Source organism: Dipodomys merriami, unplaced genomic scaffold, assembly GCF_024711535.1.
Source record: "Dipodomys merriami isolate MVZ:Mamm:240054 unplaced genomic scaffold, mDipMer1.0.p SCAF_16, whole genome shotgun sequence".
Taxonomy (NCBI): domain Eukaryota; kingdom Metazoa; phylum Chordata; class Mammalia; order Rodentia; family Heteromyidae; genus Dipodomys; species Dipodomys merriami.
The window spans coordinates 10,444,773-10,462,050 of NW_027202937.1; the positions used below are offsets into that span (position 1 = coordinate 10,444,773).

Sequence of the window (17,278 nt, forward strand, 5' to 3'; positions counted from 1 at the left end):
GCCTCGCCGGCACCCAAGAGAAGGAAAGTGTCTCATTTCCTTCCTCCTACTTTCCTTCCTTTCCCCAAAGTCCCGCATTGCCTTAGAAAGACCAAGTCCTTTTGAATCCGTCCTGCTTGGCTCCCCCTCCCCTCCTCGGAAACATGGTTCCGTCCTACTAGCACTTGACTCACGGGCGGGTGGGTCAGAGGTAGGAAGTTTCTGATTGGCCAAGTCGCGGAAGTACCGGGTGAAAAAAGCCTCTCAGCCTATGGGAACGAGCCTCGGCGGAGCCAGTACCGTACGCGAAAATGGCGGCCTTAAACTACTACGGGACGCCGGCGGGGACAAACATCACCCCGTACAAATCCGCAGGAAGAAAACCTCAGATGCTGTGGGCGGGCCCAATCCCACTTCCGGCCACAGGTGACTGTTTGCCGTACGACAATATGGCCGCACCCTGGTTCAAAAAAGGCGGAAACTGGGACTTCCGGTCCGTACTGGGGCCTGCGGTGGGAGGGAGGAAAAGGAAGGCGGAGAGAACATGCTAGGTTCTGAGACCAGCCGCGAGGGTCGCCTTGAGAGACCGTTTTTGAGGTGGGGACCAGACCGTGTGGACAGCGAAGGAGGGGTGAGAAAGATTGAGGGAGAGGTGTTGGGAGAGAAAGCTGGGTTGCTGAGTCTGAGGTGTAAGCTGTTGTACCTTGCTGTGTCCGAAAGGGAGCCGGGTGGCCTGGGGCTGAACTGGGGGAGGGGACTTGGCGGGAAGCTCTGAACACCGGCGCGGCCCGACTGGGTTGGTATCAAGAGGAATCAGGAAGAGTCCAGAAGAAGGCCCCCGGTCGGCTACAAGTCAGAAAAAATGAGGAAAATAGGGTGGGGTGACAGGGAGGGGGACTTGAGATGAAAAATCTCCAGCCTCAAGCCGGGTTTGAGGGGAGCCGTCAGGAGGGTGAAATAATACTCCTTAACAGTAAGGAGAACGGATTGTTTGGAGGGAACTTCCGAGAGTCTTGGAGTTGGGAGTGAATTTATGGGGTGGAATGTGGAGCGTTTTCCTGGTTTAAGAGCGGAGGGGGGCAAGCGTGAGAGGTGATACCGATAGGGGGTGTGGAAGGGCTTGTCGGGAATTTGGGTTGCAGTCTGAGAGTTTGTTTTAGGGTTGGGAGTAAAAACCAACTTTGAGAAAAGGAACCGAAAGACCGGAAATCGACATGGGGGGGTGGAGTAGGAGGTGGGGACTTACGGTTTGGGAGGCTCATTACTATCCTACACTTCAAGGACCGGAAAAGCACAAAGAAGTAGTTGCTGAAACTGGGCAGTGAGAGGATGTCCACCTTTGGGCTTGAAACCCAAGAGGACCATAAACTACAAAGGGATGGGGTAATGCTGGAGGGGCTCTTTCTGAGGTCCCCATCCCCTTCTAGCAGGAAATCTGAAATCCCCAACACTTCCTCCCTCGGGGGAATTTGATCCCCCATGGCCACCGCTAACAGCATCATTGTGCTGGATGATGATGATGAAGATGAAGCAGCTGCTCAGCCAGGGCCCTCCCACCCACCCCTGAGTCCTGGTTCACCTCAGGCAGAAGCCCTTGGCTCACCGCAGGCAGAAGCCCCTGGTTCTTCTGAGCCCCTTGGAGCTGAAGGAAATAGTAGTTCTGGCAGCAAGAAATGCTACAAGTTGGAGAATGAGAAGCTGTTTGAAGAGGTGAGCTTCACGGGAGGAGATTCTTGTACTCCAGGGAGGGGGGATGGTTGACTGGCTTGCTCTCTGGTCCTGTCTTCCCCACTAACCCCAGCTTACCTTCTTTCTCTCAACTCTCTCCCTTGTCTCTTTCCCCCTTCTTTTCCCTGAACTCTGCAGTTCCTTGAACTGTGTAAGACGCAGACAGCGGACCACCCTGAGGTGGTCCAATTCCTCTCTAACCGGCAGCAGCGGGCCCAGTCTCTGTTTTTGGCCTCAGCAGAGTTCTGCAACATCCTCTCCCGGGTCCTCTCCCGGGCCAGGAGTCGGCCAGCTAAGTTGTATGTGTATATCAATGAACTCTGCACTGTTCTTAAGGCCCATTCTGCCAAGAAGAAGCTGAACCTGGCCCCTCCTGCTACCACTTCCAGTGAGCCCTTTGAGAATAACCCTCCCACAGACTCCTCAAACCTCACACATGCTGAAGCCTCTGCCTCTGAGGCCCCAAGGACCCGTGGTTCCCGACGGCAGATCCAGCGCTTGGAGCAGTTGCTGGCACTCTATGTGGCAGAGATCAAGCGGCTACAGGAAAAGGAGTTGGATCTGTCAGAATTGGATGATCCAGACTCCACATACCTGCAAGAGGCCAGATTGAAGCGGAAGCTTATCCGCCTCTTTGGCCGCCTGTGTGAGCTGAAAGACTGCTCTTCTCTGACTGGCCGTGTCATTGAGCAGCGAATACCCTACCGGGGTACCCGCTATCCAGAGGTTAATAGGCGCATCGAACGGCTCATCAACAAGCCAGGGCTGGATACTTTCCCTGACTATAGAGATGTGCTTCGAGCAGTAGAGAAGGCAGCTGCTCGGCACAGCCTTGGCCTTCCTCGACAGCAGCTTCAGCTCTTGGCTCAGGATGCCTTCCGGGATGTTGGTGTTAGGTTACAAGAGCGCCGCCACCTTGATCTCATCTACAACTTTGGTTGTCACCTCACAGATGACTATAGGCCAGGTAGGAGGCTAGTGGGATGCCCATCAATAACTCTTTAGGGTAGATGTGTGGCAGAGGGGGCATTGCCCTAGTCCCTTCTCAGGTTTGAGCTGAGTGTTCTGTTTTTCCACATAGGTATTGACCCAGCACTTTCAGATCCTGCTTTGGCCAGGCGCCTTCGAGAAAACCGAAACTTAGCAATGAACCGACTGGATGAAGTCATCTCCAAATATGCAGTGATGCAAGACAAAAGTGAGGAGGGGGAGAGACAGAAGCGAAGAGCTCGGCTTTCCCAAGGCACTTCCTCCCAATCTCCAGACTCCCCCAAAGCCTCCTTGGATTCTGGTGAGGTGTGGACAGGAGACTGTTTCCCCATCTGCCTGCACACACACACACACACACACACACACACACACACACACACACACCACACATACACACACACACACACACATCACACACACACACACACACACACACTTTCTCTCTCTCTCTGTCTGTCTCTGTCTCTGACCACCAGAGATTCCAGGGTGTTTGATGGGGGAATGCACAGAAGGAATATAAGAACCAAACTCTGGGGCAAGGGATTTCTTAGAGAAATTCCTTTGTCTCTCAGGGCCCTAGTGGAATGGCATCCCAAGAATGCCCTCCTACCTCCAAGGCTGACACTGATGATGAGGAAGATGAAGAAAGTGATGAGGAAGAAGAAGAGGAAGAAGAGGAAGAGGAAGAAGCCACAGATTCCGAAGAAGAAGATGATCTAGAACAGATACAGGAATGTCAGGAAGATGAAGAGGAGGAGGAAGAGGAAGAAGAAGAGGAGGAGGAAGAAGAAGAGGAGGAGGAGGAAAGAGGAGGTTTGTAGAGGAACATCTGTCAATTCTACTCTGTTGAGCATGAGTACCTGTTGAGATTCTTTCCTTTCTCCTCTTACTCCTAGTTCCTTTGCAGTAGTATTCTTCCCTCCCCCAGTCCTCATGTCACTCCTCTCCTCTTTTCTTCTTTCCTAGGTAATAGTAGAGACAAAAGCCCAATGTCACCATCACAGACCTCCACTGAAAACGTGGAACCCAGCAAAGAGAACAACAGGTCTTCAGAAGAACTGCAAAATAAAGAACTCGCAGCGTCACCTGCTTCACTGTTGGAAGAACCCCTGAATCCTTCCAGCATAGATGCTGAAAGCAGTGGAGAACAGTATGAAAAGCTTCCCCTAGAGGAAGAGAGTCCTAAGTCTCAGCTCTTTGAGTTAGAAATTGAAGCTTTACCAGTGGATACCACCCCCTCCCCTGAGGAAAAGGATATTTCCTCTTCTAGAAAGCAATCAGAGGATGTCCTCAGTACTGTTTTGGAGAATGGGGCAGCCATGGTCTCCTCCACATCCTTCAATGGAGGTGTCTCTCCTCATGCTTGGGGAGATTCCAGTCCTCCCTGCAAGAAATCTCGCAAGGAGAAGCCAACAGGAATAGGACCATTAAGAAACAGGTAACAACAGGTGGAGGAAAAGGGAAGCAGAGAAGGTGGAGGAAAAGGGAAGCAGAGAAGGGATTTCAGGGGACTTTCTGAGGAATATTGAAGGATTGAGGCTTCTGGGAGAGATTGGATACTCTCCTAGATTTAGGCTTCTCACATCCCTCCATGTGTTTGCATTTTATTCTTAGCTTTGTGGAAGAGCAAAAGGCATTACAGGAGAAGAATGGGAAGAAGACAGTATGTACCCTGCCTAGTCCACCTTCCCCCTTGGCTTCTATGGTTCCAGTTGCTGATTCCTCTACAAGGGTGGACTCTCCTAGCCATGGCCTGGTGACCAGCTCCCTCTGCAGCCCTTTTCCAGCCCAGATGTCCCAAGTTCCCCAATCACAAGCTCTTCAACCCAGTTCTTATAAGGTAAGAGGGGTAGTCTTTTTCTTGACCATTCATTGTTTCAGGCCCTCTGTCTGGAACACTTGTCACATCTTGTTTCCGTTTTTCCCACCTTAGTTTTAAACATTTTTTCTTTTTTTGTCAGTCGTGGAGCTTGAACTCTGGGCGTGGGCACCATCCCGCTCAGTTCTTCAGCTCAAGGCTTGCACTCTACCACTTGAGCCACATGCCACTTCCAGTTTTCTGGTGGTTTATTGGAGATAAGAGTCTCATGGATTTTCCTCCCTGGGCTAGCTTTGATCCAAGATCCTCAGATCTCAGTCGCCTGAATAGCTACGATTACAGGTGTGAATCACCAGTTCCCAGCTTTTTTTTTTTTTTTTTTTTTTTTTTTTTTTTTGGTCTGTTTGTTATGGGGCTTGAACTCTGGGCCCAGGTACTGTCCCTGAGCTCTTTTGCTGAAGGCTAGCACTCCAGTTTTCTGGTGGTTGGTTGGAGATTAGTGTCTCATAGAATTTCCTCCCCAGGTTGGCTTTGAACCAAGATCCTCATATCTCAGCCTCTTGAGTAGCTGGGATTACAGGCATGAGCCACCAGTGTCTGGCAGTTTTTAATTTATTTACATGCTTCCTTCTTCTCCTTTGCCTATACTCTTGACTTTTTTTTTTTTTTTTTTTTTTTGCCAGTCGTGGGGTCTGAACTCTGGGCTTGGGCACTGTCCCTCAGCACTTCAGCTCAAGGCTAGCGCTCTACCATCTGAGCCACAGTGCCACTTCTGGCTTTTTTCTGCTTATGTGGTGCTGAGGAATCCAACCCAGGGTCTCATGCATGCAAGGCAAGCACTCTACCACAGAGCCACATTCCCAGCCCCCACTCTCGACTTCTTTGATTCTGTCTTTCACTTCTCTGCAGATGAGTGTGGCCACACAGTGTGATCCAGAAGAAATCATCGTGCTCTCAGACTCTGATTAGTTCCCTCCCACTCTCCCTGCCTTCCAGAATGATTTGGATAGCATTTGGAGGATGGTGGAAAGCAAATAAATTTGAGGAAGGGATGGACTGATCTAATTCTTTTTGGTGGTTTCTTTAAAAAATCAAAAGCTTAAGATTAAGTTTTACACAGAAACAATAAATAATAAAACTTTTTCTTATTGTATTCCTGTCTTGTCCTTCTGTGGTTACAGTTGTATTTCAGCTGTTCCCCTAGTTTAGGGATAACCCAGGTCCCAGAGCAGCCTGGGAACTATCCTTCATAGCTTGTGTCATCGCGTCACCTTAAAATGCCCTTGGGTCTGGTCCCCTACATCAGGCTCTTAAAAAAAGAAAAGTGCTTTGGCTTTCTTTTAACTCACTTTACTTTTCTTCAAGGGTTAGGAATGAAAAGGCCAATCAGGGGCTGGCTCAAGATTATTTGGCCAATCCAGGCCCGGAGGAAGGAGGTGGGGCTTTAGGGGGAATGTTAAAGAGGCTGAGCATGGGGTTATGTGATCCTGCAAATCAGCTGGAGGCCACAGCTTGGAGGCGGGGCCTGAGGAGCAAAGGCCAGAACCCGTCGCCGGTGGGAAAAGGCAGGGTTACGGAATTAAAGGGGAATGAAAGTTTCTACCAAACCAAGTTCTGGGCCCACAGTGGAAGAGGGGACCTGGTACCTTTAAGGTGGAATGAGGCGATGATTCCTTAAAGGGGAAGTGGCTGTGTCGGCAGAATCTTGCGCAGCTGCACGGGCGGGGTGTTTGCCTTTGCCTTTAATGTCTGTGGGGCAGGAGGAGGAGTGGAGGAGGCGGGCGGAGGGAGTCGGCGCAAGATGGCGGCGGGAGGGGCCCAGGCTGCAGCTCTGGCCGCCGAGTGAGGGGCGGGGGGGTGGGCCCCGGGGCGCGCGGCCCGGTAAGCGGGGACGCGCGGGGTTGGGGGCACCTTCCGGGTGGGAGAAAAGGCCGTGGTAGCGCGCGGGGCGGGGCAGGGGAGGCGGGGTCCAGTGTAGGCGGGGGGTAGACAAGGGGCGGGTCGAAATGACCTGGGGCGGGGCGGGGCGGACTTTCTTGGGCGTGGTTAGTGGTGCGCTGTGGGTGAGGGGGCGTGGTCTGTGACATCGCTGGGGGGCATCACATTAGAAGAAATGGAATCAGGGCTGGTTTCCAGTAGAGGAGCAGATTTGCCACCCTCCCAAGTCAAGAGTATAAATCACCCCAAAGGTGGATTTTGAAAAGTCGGAGTCAAGCAAATGGTAAATAGGGTGTAATTCCAAGATGCTCCCTAAGAGCGCCTTATTTCTAACCTCTAAGGGAAAGATCACTGGATTTGCCGCTCGATAGCTGAATGTCCTTGGATAAGCTTAATCTTTCTCAGACTTAGTTTACTTACCTGTCAAATGGGGTTGAGGCATTTACCTATCCTTGTTATGGCAAGTTACTTAGAAGAGTGGTATGAATATGCTTTTGAACTGTAGTGGACATTTACAAAATGTTGTTCTCTTTTTTTTTCTCCCCAGAGACCCCCCCGGCCGCCCTTCTCTTTCCTTTGTTCCTGTGGCTGGGGGGGGGGGGTTAATCCTCTCCTTTCACAACATGGAGCCATCTCCTCTGTCACCCAGTGGGGCAGCACTCCCCCTGCCCCTCTCTCTGGCTCCACCCCCACTGCCCCTGCCAGCAGCTGCAGTGGTACACGTGTCCTTCCCAGAGGTGACCAGTGCTCTCCTGGAGTCCCTTAATCAACAACGGTTGCAGGGCCAACTCTGTGATGTGTCCATTCGAGTGCAGGGACGGGAGTTTCGGGCTCATCGAGCTGTTCTGGCTGCCTCTTCTCCGTACTTCCACGACCAGGTCCTACTCAAGGGCATGACCTCCATCTCACTACCCAGTGTCATGGATCCTGGTGCCTTTGAGACCGTCCTAGCCTCTGCCTACACTGGCCGGCTCAGCATGGCTGCTGCTGACATTGTCAACTTCCTCACTGTGGGATCTGTGCTCCAAATGTGGCACATTGTGGACAAGTGCACTGAACTCCTCCGAGAAGGCCGAGCTTCAGCCACTACCACCATCACTACTACTGCAGCCACCTCTGTCACTGTACCTGGTGTTGGTGTCCCATCAGGGAGTGGGGGCCCTGTGGCCCCTGCCAGCATGGGCTCTGTGCGCTCCCATACCTCCAGCCGGGCCAGTGAGAATCAGTCTCCCAGCAGCAGCAACTACTTCAGCCCTCGGGAGTCTACTGATTTCTCATCTTCTTCCCAAGAGGCATTTGCAGCTTCTGCAGTAGGCAGTGGGGAGCGGCGAGGAGGTGGCCCAGTATTCCCGGCCCCTGTGGTTGGTAGTGGGGCTGCCACTTCTGGGAAGCTGCTGCTGGAGGCAGATGAACTGTGTGATGATGGCACGGATGGGAGAGGGGCAGTGGTCCCTGGGGCTGGGCTCCGGAGGCCTGCCTATACACCTACCAGCATCGTGCCACAGAAACACTGGGTGTATGTTAAACGGGGTGGAAATTGCCCTGCACCAGCACCTTTGGTTCCCCAAGACACAGAGCTAGAGGAGGAGGAAGAGGAGGAAGACTTGGTGCTGACCTGTGAGGATGATGAGGATGAAGAGTTGGGGGGTGGCTCTAGGGTTCTATCAGGGGGAGGCCCTGAGGCTACTCTCAGTATCAGTGATGTCCGAACCCTGACTGAGCCTCCAGACAAGGGAGAGGAGCAGGTCAACTTCTGTGAATCCTCCAATGACTTTGGTCACTATGAGAGTGGGGGTCCTGGGGCAGGGTTGGATGACTCAGGGGGGCCCACCCCTTCTTCTTATGTCCCCACACACCCTCCACGACCCCTCCTCCCTTTGGACATGCAGGGCAACCAGATCTTGGTCTTCCCATCATCTTCCTCCTCCTCCTCACAGGCTCCAGGCCAGCCGCCAGGGAACCAAGCAGAACATGGGGCTGTGACGCTTGGGGGCACATCAACAGCAGGCCTGGGCATGCCAGGTGGCAATGGCGGGGCACCAGGAGGGACGGGAAGTGGGGATGGAAATAAGATCTTTCTGTGCCACTGCGGGAAGGCCTTCTCCCACAAGAGCATGCGCGATCGGCATGTGAACATGCATCTCAACCTGAGGCCCTTTGACTGCCCCGTGTGCAACAAGAAGTTCAAAATGAAGCACCATCTGACAGAGCACATGAAGACACACACAGGTCTCAAGCCCTACGAGTGTGGTGTCTGCGCCAAGAAGTTCATGTGGCGAGATAGCTTCATGCGTCACCGGGGACACTGTGAGCGAAGGCACCGAATGGGTGGAGCTGGGGCCGTACCTGGCCCCGGGGTGTCCACAGGGCCAACCTTACAACCCAAGAGAGAGTCCTCTGGAGGGGGTGGGGCCAGTGGCGATGAGGCAAGTGGGGCCACACCCCCACCCAACAGACGTGGTGTCTGGTCCCCACCAAGTGTCCACAAGGTGGAGATGGGTTTCAATGGAGGTGGAGGAGCGAACTGACTGACGATTGGGGTAACTTCTGGGGAAGAGGGAATGGGGAGCCCACTCCAGGGGTGCTGTGATCCCTGGATGATCTCCCATCACACTGTCTTCCTCTATCGCTATGGACTTGTACATATTCTGGAGAGGAAACCATGTTTCATTATCAACAACTCATTCCACTCAGCCCCTTTCTCCCAAGGTATCCCCATTATAGCCCAAAGCCCCAGCTCTACAGAGAAGGGGAAACATGGAGAGAGGAGTGGGAGGGGGTGTTTGGAGCATCCTGGAGTTGCAGGGTCATGAGTCAGGTTGTAGTAGTCTGTACCTGAAGTCTGTGTTTGTGTTGTGGGAGAAGGCCTTTTTTTTTAATTTTTGCCAGTCCTGGGTTTGAACTTTGGGCCTGGGTGCTATCCCTGAGCTTTTAAGCTCAAGGCTAGCTCTATATTACTGGGCTACAGCTCCATTTATGGCTTCTTGTGGTTAATTGGACATAAGAGTCTCATGGACTTCCTGCCTGGCCTAGCTTCAAACTGTGATCCTCAGATCTCAGTCTCTTGAACAGCTAGGGTTACAAGTGTGAGCCACCGGCTCCCTGGCCGGGGCCCAGGCCTCCTGAGTCTCACGGAACCTATCCTCTCCCACATGATACACCCCTGTTTGTATATCACCTTACACACCTCCATTGGGGTTTCCCAACTCAGTTCTCCCGAGGAAATGGGTGTAGATTAGAAGGGAGTGAAAGTTGTAGTACAGGTTTTAGGTTTTTTTTAAACAGTGATTAAAATATTTATTGGTCACTTCACTTGGCTTCTGACAACCCCTCTGTTTGCTAGGGACCAGGCCCTGGTGGGAGAAAGCTGAAGGAAAAGTGCTGCTGGGAGGAGACCCGAGGGAGGAGTCTAGGAGCGGGGAGGGGCTAGGCGCTCCGGGAAGAGCTGGGAGGACTCGGTGGGGAAGGGGTGGAGAGGGGAGACTGGGGACTCCGGGTGGCCCGTGGGGGATGCACGCGCCTGGGCTCGCCCTCACCCGGCCCCGAGCGCAGCCTGGCGCGGCGCGGCCCCTCCCTCGGCCTGGGTGGAAGCGAAAGGGAAAGCGAAAGAGGAAGGGGAGGCTGGGGTAGTGGAGAGGAGCCCGCGACATGGAGCCCGCCGCCCTGCTCCTGGCTGTGGGTTTGGGTGAGCAAAGCGGGAGACTTGTCTTGTAGCCGGTGTGGGGGAGGCGGGTAGTGGTCCCATTGCGTGGGACGCGCGGGGCTGTGGTCCCACCGGGGCATCGCGGGGCGCAGGTGGATCCATCCAGGGAACGCGCGGGGCTGTGGCCTCACCGGGGGGCCGTGGGAGGCAGGTGCTCTCACGGGGGGACGCGCGGGGCTGGGGCTATGGTCTCACTGGGGGACCGCGGGGCGCAGGTGCGCCCATGGGGGGGGCGCGGGGGCTGTGGTCCCATCGAGGGGAGGCGGGGCGCAGGTGGACCCATCCAGGGGACGCGTGGGGCTGTGGCCTCACCGGGGGGCCGTGGGGGGCAGGTGTTCTTACCGGGGGACGCGCGGGGCTGGGGCTATGGTCTCACTGGGGGACCGCGGGGCGCAGGTGCGCCCACGGGGGGGGGGCGCGGGGGCTGTGGTCCCATCGAGGGGAGGCGGGGCTCCGCGGGGCTGTGGCCTCACCGGGGGGCCGTGGGAGGCAGGTGCTCTCACGGGGGGACGCGCGGGGCTGGGGCTATGGTCTCACTGGGGGACCGCGGGGCGCAGGTGCGCCCACGGGGGGGGGCGCGGGGGCTGTGGTCCCATCGAGGGGAGGCGGGGGGCAGGTGGTCCCACCTGTGGGACGTGCGGGTGCGGTGGGCCCACCGGGGGAATGCTGGCGGGGGCGGTGGGCCCTCTGGGGACGTGGGGGGTCGGTAGTCGGACGTGGCATCACGGGCGTCCTCTCCCCCAGGCCTGGTGACTGCCGCCTCGGCAGGACACACGGCGGTCGAGTGCTGGTTCGTGGAGGACGCCGGCAGGGGTAGCCTGGCCCAGAGACCCGCTGCACTGCTGCTGCGTCCCGGACCCCAGGGCCCACCGCCCAGGCCGGACCTCGACCCTAAACTCTACCTCCACGTAGAAGGTGAGTCTTCCGGGACTCACCCCACCCCTTGCCTCCAAGGATAGGTCTTCACCCCCCCTGCCCCACCCCACTTTTCCCAACGTGCGAGTGGGGGATCCTGGGGCCTGGGGAATGATAGCTGAGTGGTCTACTGCTGAACCACATCCTCAGCCTAGATGACACAAACTTTTTTTCCCCATTGCTGAAGATCAAGGGGCAGCCCCCCTCTTAGATCTCTCACTGATTCTGGAATTTCCCCTCCATAAATAAATCGGGATTAAGCTGGGCTGTGGTAGTTCACAGCTATAATCCTAGCTACTCAGGAGACTGAGTTTTGAGGATTACGGTTTGAAGCCAGCCAGAACAGAAAAGTCTGTAAGACTTTTTTTTTTTTTTTTTTGGGTCCGGTCGTGGGGCCTGAACTCTGGGCCTGGGCGCTGTCCCTCAGTTCTTCAGCTCAAGGCTGAAGAAGCCACAGCGCCACTTCCGGCTTTTTTCTTTTTGCTTATGTGGTGCTGAGGAACCGAACCCAGGGTCTCAGGCATAGCAAGGCAAGCGCTCTACCACTAAGCCACCTTCCCAGCCCCTCTGTAAGACTCTTACCTCTAATTAACCAGCAAAAAGCACAAAGTGGAGCTGTGTTTCAAGTGGTAGAGTGCTAGTCTTGAGCAGAGAAAAACAAGTTGAGAGAATGAGGCAGAGTTCAAGCCCCAGTACTGGCACCAAAATAATAGTAGTAATCATAGTAAAGTAAATTGGGATTACCAATGAACTTTAGTAGTCTTTATTTGAGCTTTTTTGAACACTATCCTTCCAGCCCCTTTCCGGACTCATTTTACAGCTCTACTTCCTTTTCTGCTCTCAGACCCTACAGGCACCCTGCAGGCTGCCTTCAGACGGTACCCCAGGAGTACCCCAGCTCCACACTGCGAGATAAGCCGCTTCCTCCCGTTGCCAGCCTCTTCGAGTTGGCTCAGAGGCCTGACACCCGAGCAGAGCTGCCCCCAGGCTCTGAATGGAGCTTGGCTGATGGTCAGCATGTCTAGCTCGGTCTTTAGCCTCTCCATTCTCCTACAACCACAGCCAGAACCTCAGCAGGAGCCTGTCCCCATCACCAAGGCAACAGGTAGCTGGGAAGGAAGATAGATGCAGATGTATTCTAAGGCTTCAGATTAGCCAGGGACTCAAGTCTGGACTTGAGCAAGTCATTTCTCCAATTGGGGTTCAGTTTTCTTTTCCTTACTTCTCCTTAACAGTATAATTCGAAACCAACAGTGGTTTGGGGGAGGGGCTTCGAGGTCCTCTATAAGGTGTGGCTTTGCAAAGACCAAGCAATGGGGATCTGGGATCTGTATCTTGCTAGGCACCTAGTAGTTCACCCTGTTTCAAAAACCAGACTTGTTGGCTTTTCTGAACCCAGAGTGGCAGTGGGCAATTAATGCAGAAATGGAGTATATCTGACCTGGATATCTAGATCTCTGGCACTCCTTACTCACTGTGAGGTGATGGTGAGAATGTACTTTTCTCTCTGAGTCTATTTTTTCCAACTATAAAAGACAGATACTAAGCTGGGTGCTGGTAGTTCACACTTGTAATCCTAGCTATTCCAAAGGCTGAAATCTGAGGATCATTTCAAAGCTAGCCTGGACAGGAAAATCCATGAGACTCTTCTCTCCAATGAACCTCCAAAAAAGCTGGATGTGGAGCTGTGGCTCAAGTTATATAGAGTACTACCCTTAAGCAAAAAAGCTCAGAGACAGCACCCAGGCCCTCAGTTCAAGCCTAATACGGCACCAAAACTAAAACCAACCAACCATATTCTCAGATCCTACCATCCCCAGAGCTTGAATGGACAGTGTTCAAAGCAGGCTTTAAGGGCTGTACCCTTAGTGCTCCTATTCACCCCTAGACCTGTCTGCTTACACCGAGCCACGTAAATTCCCACTCAGTGCCAGAGAAAAGGACATTTTCAGGGAGCATTCAGAGATGACAAGTATCAGAAATAGAAGTATCCTCTGTAGAGTGGGTAAATTGGAGTTTGATCCACTCTGTAACTTCATTTCTATTTTTTTCTCTCCCCTCTCTCTTTTCCTGTCCCCAAGTGGTGCTGACTGTCCTTTCTCACACCCCTGCCCTTCGAGTCCAGCTGGGACAAGATGCAGTAGTGGACTTGAGCTTCTCTTACATGCCCCCCACCCTCGAGGCTGCTGCATCTCTGCCCCCAGGTCCCCCTCCCTTTGGCCTGGAGTGGCGACGCCAGCACATGGGTAAAGGTCATCTGCTCCTGGCTGCAACTCCTGGACTAGGTGGACAAATGCCAGCAGCCCAGGAGGGAGCAGTGGCATTTGCTGCATGGGATGATGATGAGCCTTGGGGCCCTTGGACCGGGAATGGCACCTTCTGGTTGCCAGCAGTGCAACCCTTTCAGGAAGGCACTTACCTAGCCACAGTTCACCTGCCATACCTTCAAGGACAGGTCACCCTGGAGCTCTCTATGCACAGTAAGTGGGGCACAGAAATTTCTACAGGGAGTGGGGGGGACTGGGATTAGGACACCACCAGAGCATGAAGGAGGATGAAGACCAGGGTGCCTAAGTGACATAAATGGGGACCATGGGAAGCCAGAGGGAGAATGGCAGGAATTTGAGTGTCCGTAGGAATCTAGGGAACTTTGGCATGGGGATTCCTATGAAGCAACAATGGGAGACAGTGGTTCCCAGTCCTCAGAGGAAACCCTCCTACCTCTACTTTAGGAAAGCCAGAGGGCAGACAGGGAGGACTATGTGGATTTGTCTTCTCATATTCCTTTCTTACTCTTTCCTCAGAGCCTCCCAAAGTGTCCCTCATGCCAGCACCCCTTGTATGGGCTGCCCCGGGGGAGGCACCCCCAGAGTTGATCTGCCTGGTGTCCCACTTCTACCCCTCTAAAGGCCTGGAGGTGGAGTGGGAGCTCCGGGGTGGTCCAGAGGGCTATGCTGTGAAGGCTGAAGGGCAGAGGTGGTTTTCATCTCTCCATCATCATTCGGATGGCTCTGTCAGTCTCTCTGCATACCTGCAGCCACTTCCAGTCACCACTAAGCAGCATGGGGCACGTTACGCCTGTCGAGTACGTCATCCCAGCCTTCATGCATCAGGGCGCAGTGCAGAGGTCACTCTGAAAGTGGCAGGTAAGAGCTAGGAACACTGTGGCATCAGGCTGGCACCTTTGGATGAAGACAGGATGCTCACTCTCATACCTTCTCTCTGTCAGGCCTGTCTGGGCCCTCCGTTGAGGATGGTATAGGCCTCTTCCTGTCAGCGTTTCTCCTCCTTGGACTAATCAAGGCTCTGGGTTGTGTTGGTGAGTATGAACCCCACCGTGACCATGATCCTCCCCACTGTAGACACTCCCCTTCTAGGAGCAGATATACCCACCTCTGCCCATTTCTGAATCTTATCTCCTCTCCATCTATTTCTACAGCCGCCTACCTGACCATGTGCAAGGATTCAGAGAAGGTAACAGGGCTCCACTTCTTATCTTCTGGCCTCATATTGTTCTTGTTCCAACACTCACCCAGGGAGGGAGGGAGGTTGCTGGTATGGCGGGCAGACCCAGACTACGACTTCCCACAGACTTAGGTTAAATCCTGCCCTACATTCTAATTGTAGGGCCTCGTAAGCAAGCTACATCTGCATCTTAGTTTCCCTGGATGAAGGAATTTAAAAATTACTTAGTTCTGTCTAATGGAAATATAATGCAAACCACACATGTAAACAGAAACAATCTAGTTAGTAATATTAAACAAGTAAGAGTCAGGCATAATATCACATGCCTATAATCCCAGCACTTGAGTCTAAGGCAAGATCCTGAGCTTAAGGTCAGCCTGGGATATATAGAGAGATCATCTCCAACAACAAAAAAAGATCAAGTTAAAAGAAACAGGTAGGGGGCGCTGGGAAGGTAGCTCAGTGGTAGAGCACTTGCCTTGCATGCCTGAGGCCCTGGGTTCGATTCCTCAGCACCACATAAGCAAAAACAATAAAAGCCGGAATTGGCGTTGTGGCTCAAGTGGTAGAGCACTAGCCTCGAGCTGAAGAGCTGAGGGACAGCGCCCAGGCCCAGAGTTCAGGCCCCACAACCGGACCCCCCCCAAAAAAAAAAAAAAAAAAACAGGTAGGGGCTGAGAAGGCTGGTGCAGTGGTAGCACTTGCTTAGCATGTGTGAGGCCCCCAAATTATAAAGGCGGTGGTATAGTTCAATGGAAGAGTGCTTGCCTAGAATATATGAAGTCCATGGTTTGAGCTCATCACCAAAAAATTACAAAAGAAGAAACGGTTTTGGTTTTCTCTTTACCATAAGTAGTGTCAGTATACGGCTTGAACTCAAGAGTCTCATGACCATTCTTGGCTTTCTTCACTCATGGTTGATACTCTACCACTTTAGCTACCCCTCTAATCTAGTATTTTGTTGATAAACTGGGAATGGATTCTCACAGTCTTTTCTGTCTGGACTGGATTTGTTTTTTTTTTTTTTTTTTTTTGCATCCAGTCGTGGGGCCTGAACTCTGGGCCTGGGCGCTGTCCCTCAGCTCTTCAGCTCAACGCTAGCACTCTACCAATTGAGCCACAGCACCACTTCCGGCTTTTTTCTTTTTGCTTATGTGGTGCTGAGGAATCGAACCCAGGGCCTCTGGCATGCAAGGCATGCACTCTACCACTGAGCCACCTTCCCAGCCCCATGTCTGGACTGGATTTGGACTGTGATCCACCAGGTCTCTGTGAATCCTCACACTTCAGGTGTTGGCTTTCTTCCATTCCTCCTTTACTTTCTATGGTGCTGTGGATCACATCCAGACTCTCCTATATACTAGGTAGGTGCTCTTCCACAGAACTACATCCCCAGCCTGTCAGCATACTGTACTTGAGACTATCCCTATGGGGCTACCATCCTGGAGGTAGCATTGACTGCCTGTATAGGGGCTAGCACATTGGAGTGTGGAGCTCTCAGCCAGCGGTTGGATCGCTTAAATAATAAAGTCTATCTCTTGGATAAGGCAAGAGATAATGTACTCCCATATACCTCGGGCAGAAAAGGTTTGTCCCACCATTATCCCACTGATCTTACTAGATTGACTATGAGCACTTCAAACCATTTGAAACTCCAAATCCCTCACTTCCTTCTTCCTTCTCTTCCAGAAAACACAGTGAAGGCACTCACTATCATCCTATAGAAGCCACCGTGATCTCTGCCATTATCCACAAATTCCCTCCGAGTGGCTGGATTTTTTTTTAAATTTTATTTTATTTGTGAACATACTGTACAGAGGGGTTACAATTACATGGGCAGGATAATGCGTACATTTCTTACCAAGCATTGCAGCCTCCTCCTTTGTTTACCCTTCACATCCCTTCCCAGCCTCCCCCCTCCCCCCGTGGCTGGATTTTTTTAAGACACAATCTGGCATTCACTTTTTTAAAGCACTAGGGCAGTGGTTGTTTCTGTTTTAGGACCTCTTATCAGTCTAAAGAGTTTTTAAGGGGCTGGGAAGGTGGCTCAGTGGTAGAGTGCTTGCCTTTCATGCATGAGGCCCTGGGTTCGATTCCTCAGCACCACATAAGCAAAAAGAAAAAAGCCGGAAGTGACGCTGTGGCTCAAGTGGTAGAGCGCTAGCCTTGAGCTGAAGAGCTGAGGGACAACGCCCAAGCCCAGAGTTCAGGCCCCACGACCGGACCCAAAAAAAAAAAAAGAATGTTTGGCTGGGAAGGTAGCTCAGCGGTAGAGTGCATGCCTTGCAAGTATGAGGCCCTGGGTTCAGATTCCTCAGCACCACATAAACAGAAAAAGCCGGAAGTGGCGCTGTGGCTCCAGTGGTAGAGTGAGGGACAGCGCCCAGACCCAGAGTTCAGGCCCCATGACCGGCAAAAAAAAAAATAAATAAATAAAGAGTTTTTAATTATGTGAGAACTATTGATAGTGTACTAAAACTTGTGAAGAACGCAAAAAAACATATATATATATATATATATATATATAAAAGCACCTAACAGCCATTTTTGCTTCTGTATGAATTGCTTTGTACTGGATGGTTGTATGGTTTTTGTATGATTTTAACTGTGACTGGTTTTAGTTACTTAGTAGTGGAATGTCAGCCTGGGAGCCTAGAGTTGCTTAGTAAAAGACTTCAAAGGGTTTACAGCCCTGACCAAGGGGGCAAAGTCCTCAGAATTATCCCCACAGCTGCAACGCC

The 17,278-nt window shown here is 52.6% G+C and overlaps 3 protein-coding genes across 5 annotated transcripts; all 3 read left to right on the forward strand.

The window, feature by feature from the left end:
• The first annotated feature begins 416 nt into the window (after positions 1-416).
• On the forward strand, positions 417-5,669 carry Daxx (death domain associated protein). Of its 3 annotated transcripts, none has more exons than XM_070023990.1 (8): positions 417-576; positions 1,407-1,689; positions 1,846-2,674; positions 2,789-3,003; positions 3,270-3,510; positions 3,664-4,135; positions 4,312-4,537; positions 5,426-5,669. In XM_070023990.1, exons 2-8 carry the CDS (start codon positions 1,459-1,461, stop codon positions 5,483-5,485), a joined length of 2,274 nt encoding a protein of 757 aa, XP_069880091.1. In that variant the 5' UTR covers positions 417-576; positions 1,407-1,458; the 3' UTR covers positions 5,486-5,669. The 3 variants fall into 3 exon arrangements, with proteins under 3 accessions (XP_069880091.1, XP_069880090.1, XP_069880092.1); XM_070023989.1 differs by having other exon boundaries at positions 523-610; XM_070023991.1 differs by having other exon boundaries at positions 523-610; positions 2,044-2,674.
• A 647-nt stretch (positions 5,670-6,316) lies between these two features.
• Positions 6,317-9,766, forward strand: Zbtb22 (zinc finger and BTB domain containing 22). The gene is made up of 2 exons (XM_070023992.1): positions 6,317-6,397; positions 7,002-9,766. Exon 2 carries the CDS (start codon positions 7,078-7,080, stop codon positions 8,980-8,982), a length of 1,905 nt encoding a protein of 634 aa, XP_069880093.1. The 5' UTR covers positions 6,317-6,397; positions 7,002-7,077; the 3' UTR covers positions 8,983-9,766.
• A 167-nt stretch (positions 9,767-9,933) lies between these two features.
• Positions 9,934-16,404, forward strand: Tapbp (TAP binding protein). The gene is made up of 8 exons (XM_070023993.1): positions 9,934-10,139; positions 10,902-11,072; positions 11,917-12,177; positions 13,154-13,552; positions 13,877-14,218; positions 14,302-14,391; positions 14,512-14,546; positions 16,227-16,404. Exons 1-8 carry the CDS (start codon positions 10,103-10,105, stop codon positions 16,236-16,238), a joined length of 1,347 nt encoding a protein of 448 aa, XP_069880094.1. The 5' UTR covers positions 9,934-10,102; the 3' UTR covers positions 16,239-16,404.
• Positions 16,405-17,278: the final 874 nt, after the last annotated feature.

Coding starts and splice junctions, on each gene's coding strand:
- Daxx (XM_070023990.1), top strand. CDS start 1,459: ATGGCCACCGCTAACAGCATCATTGTGCTGGATGATGATGATGAAGAT. Junction 1,690..1,845: donor ATGAGAAGCTGTTTGAAGAG/GTGAGCTTCACG, acceptor TGAACTCTGCAG/TTCCTTGAACTGTGTAAGAC. Junction 3,511..3,663: donor GGAGGAGGAGGAAAGAGGAG/GTTTGTAGAGGA, acceptor CTTCTTTCCTAG/GTAATAGTAGAGACAAAAGC.
- Zbtb22 (XM_070023992.1), top strand. CDS start 7,078: ATGGAGCCATCTCCTCTGTCACCCAGTGGGGCAGCACTCCCCCTGCCC.
- Tapbp (XM_070023993.1), top strand. CDS start 10,103: ATGGAGCCCGCCGCCCTGCTCCTGGCTGTGGGTTTGG. Junction 13,553..13,876: donor CCTGGAGCTCTCTATGCACA/GTAAGTGGGGCA, acceptor CTCTTTCCTCAG/AGCCTCCCAAAGTGTCCCTC. Junction 14,219..14,301: donor GGTCACTCTGAAAGTGGCAG/GTAAGAGCTAGG, acceptor TCTCTCTGTCAG/GCCTGTCTGGGCCCTCCGTT.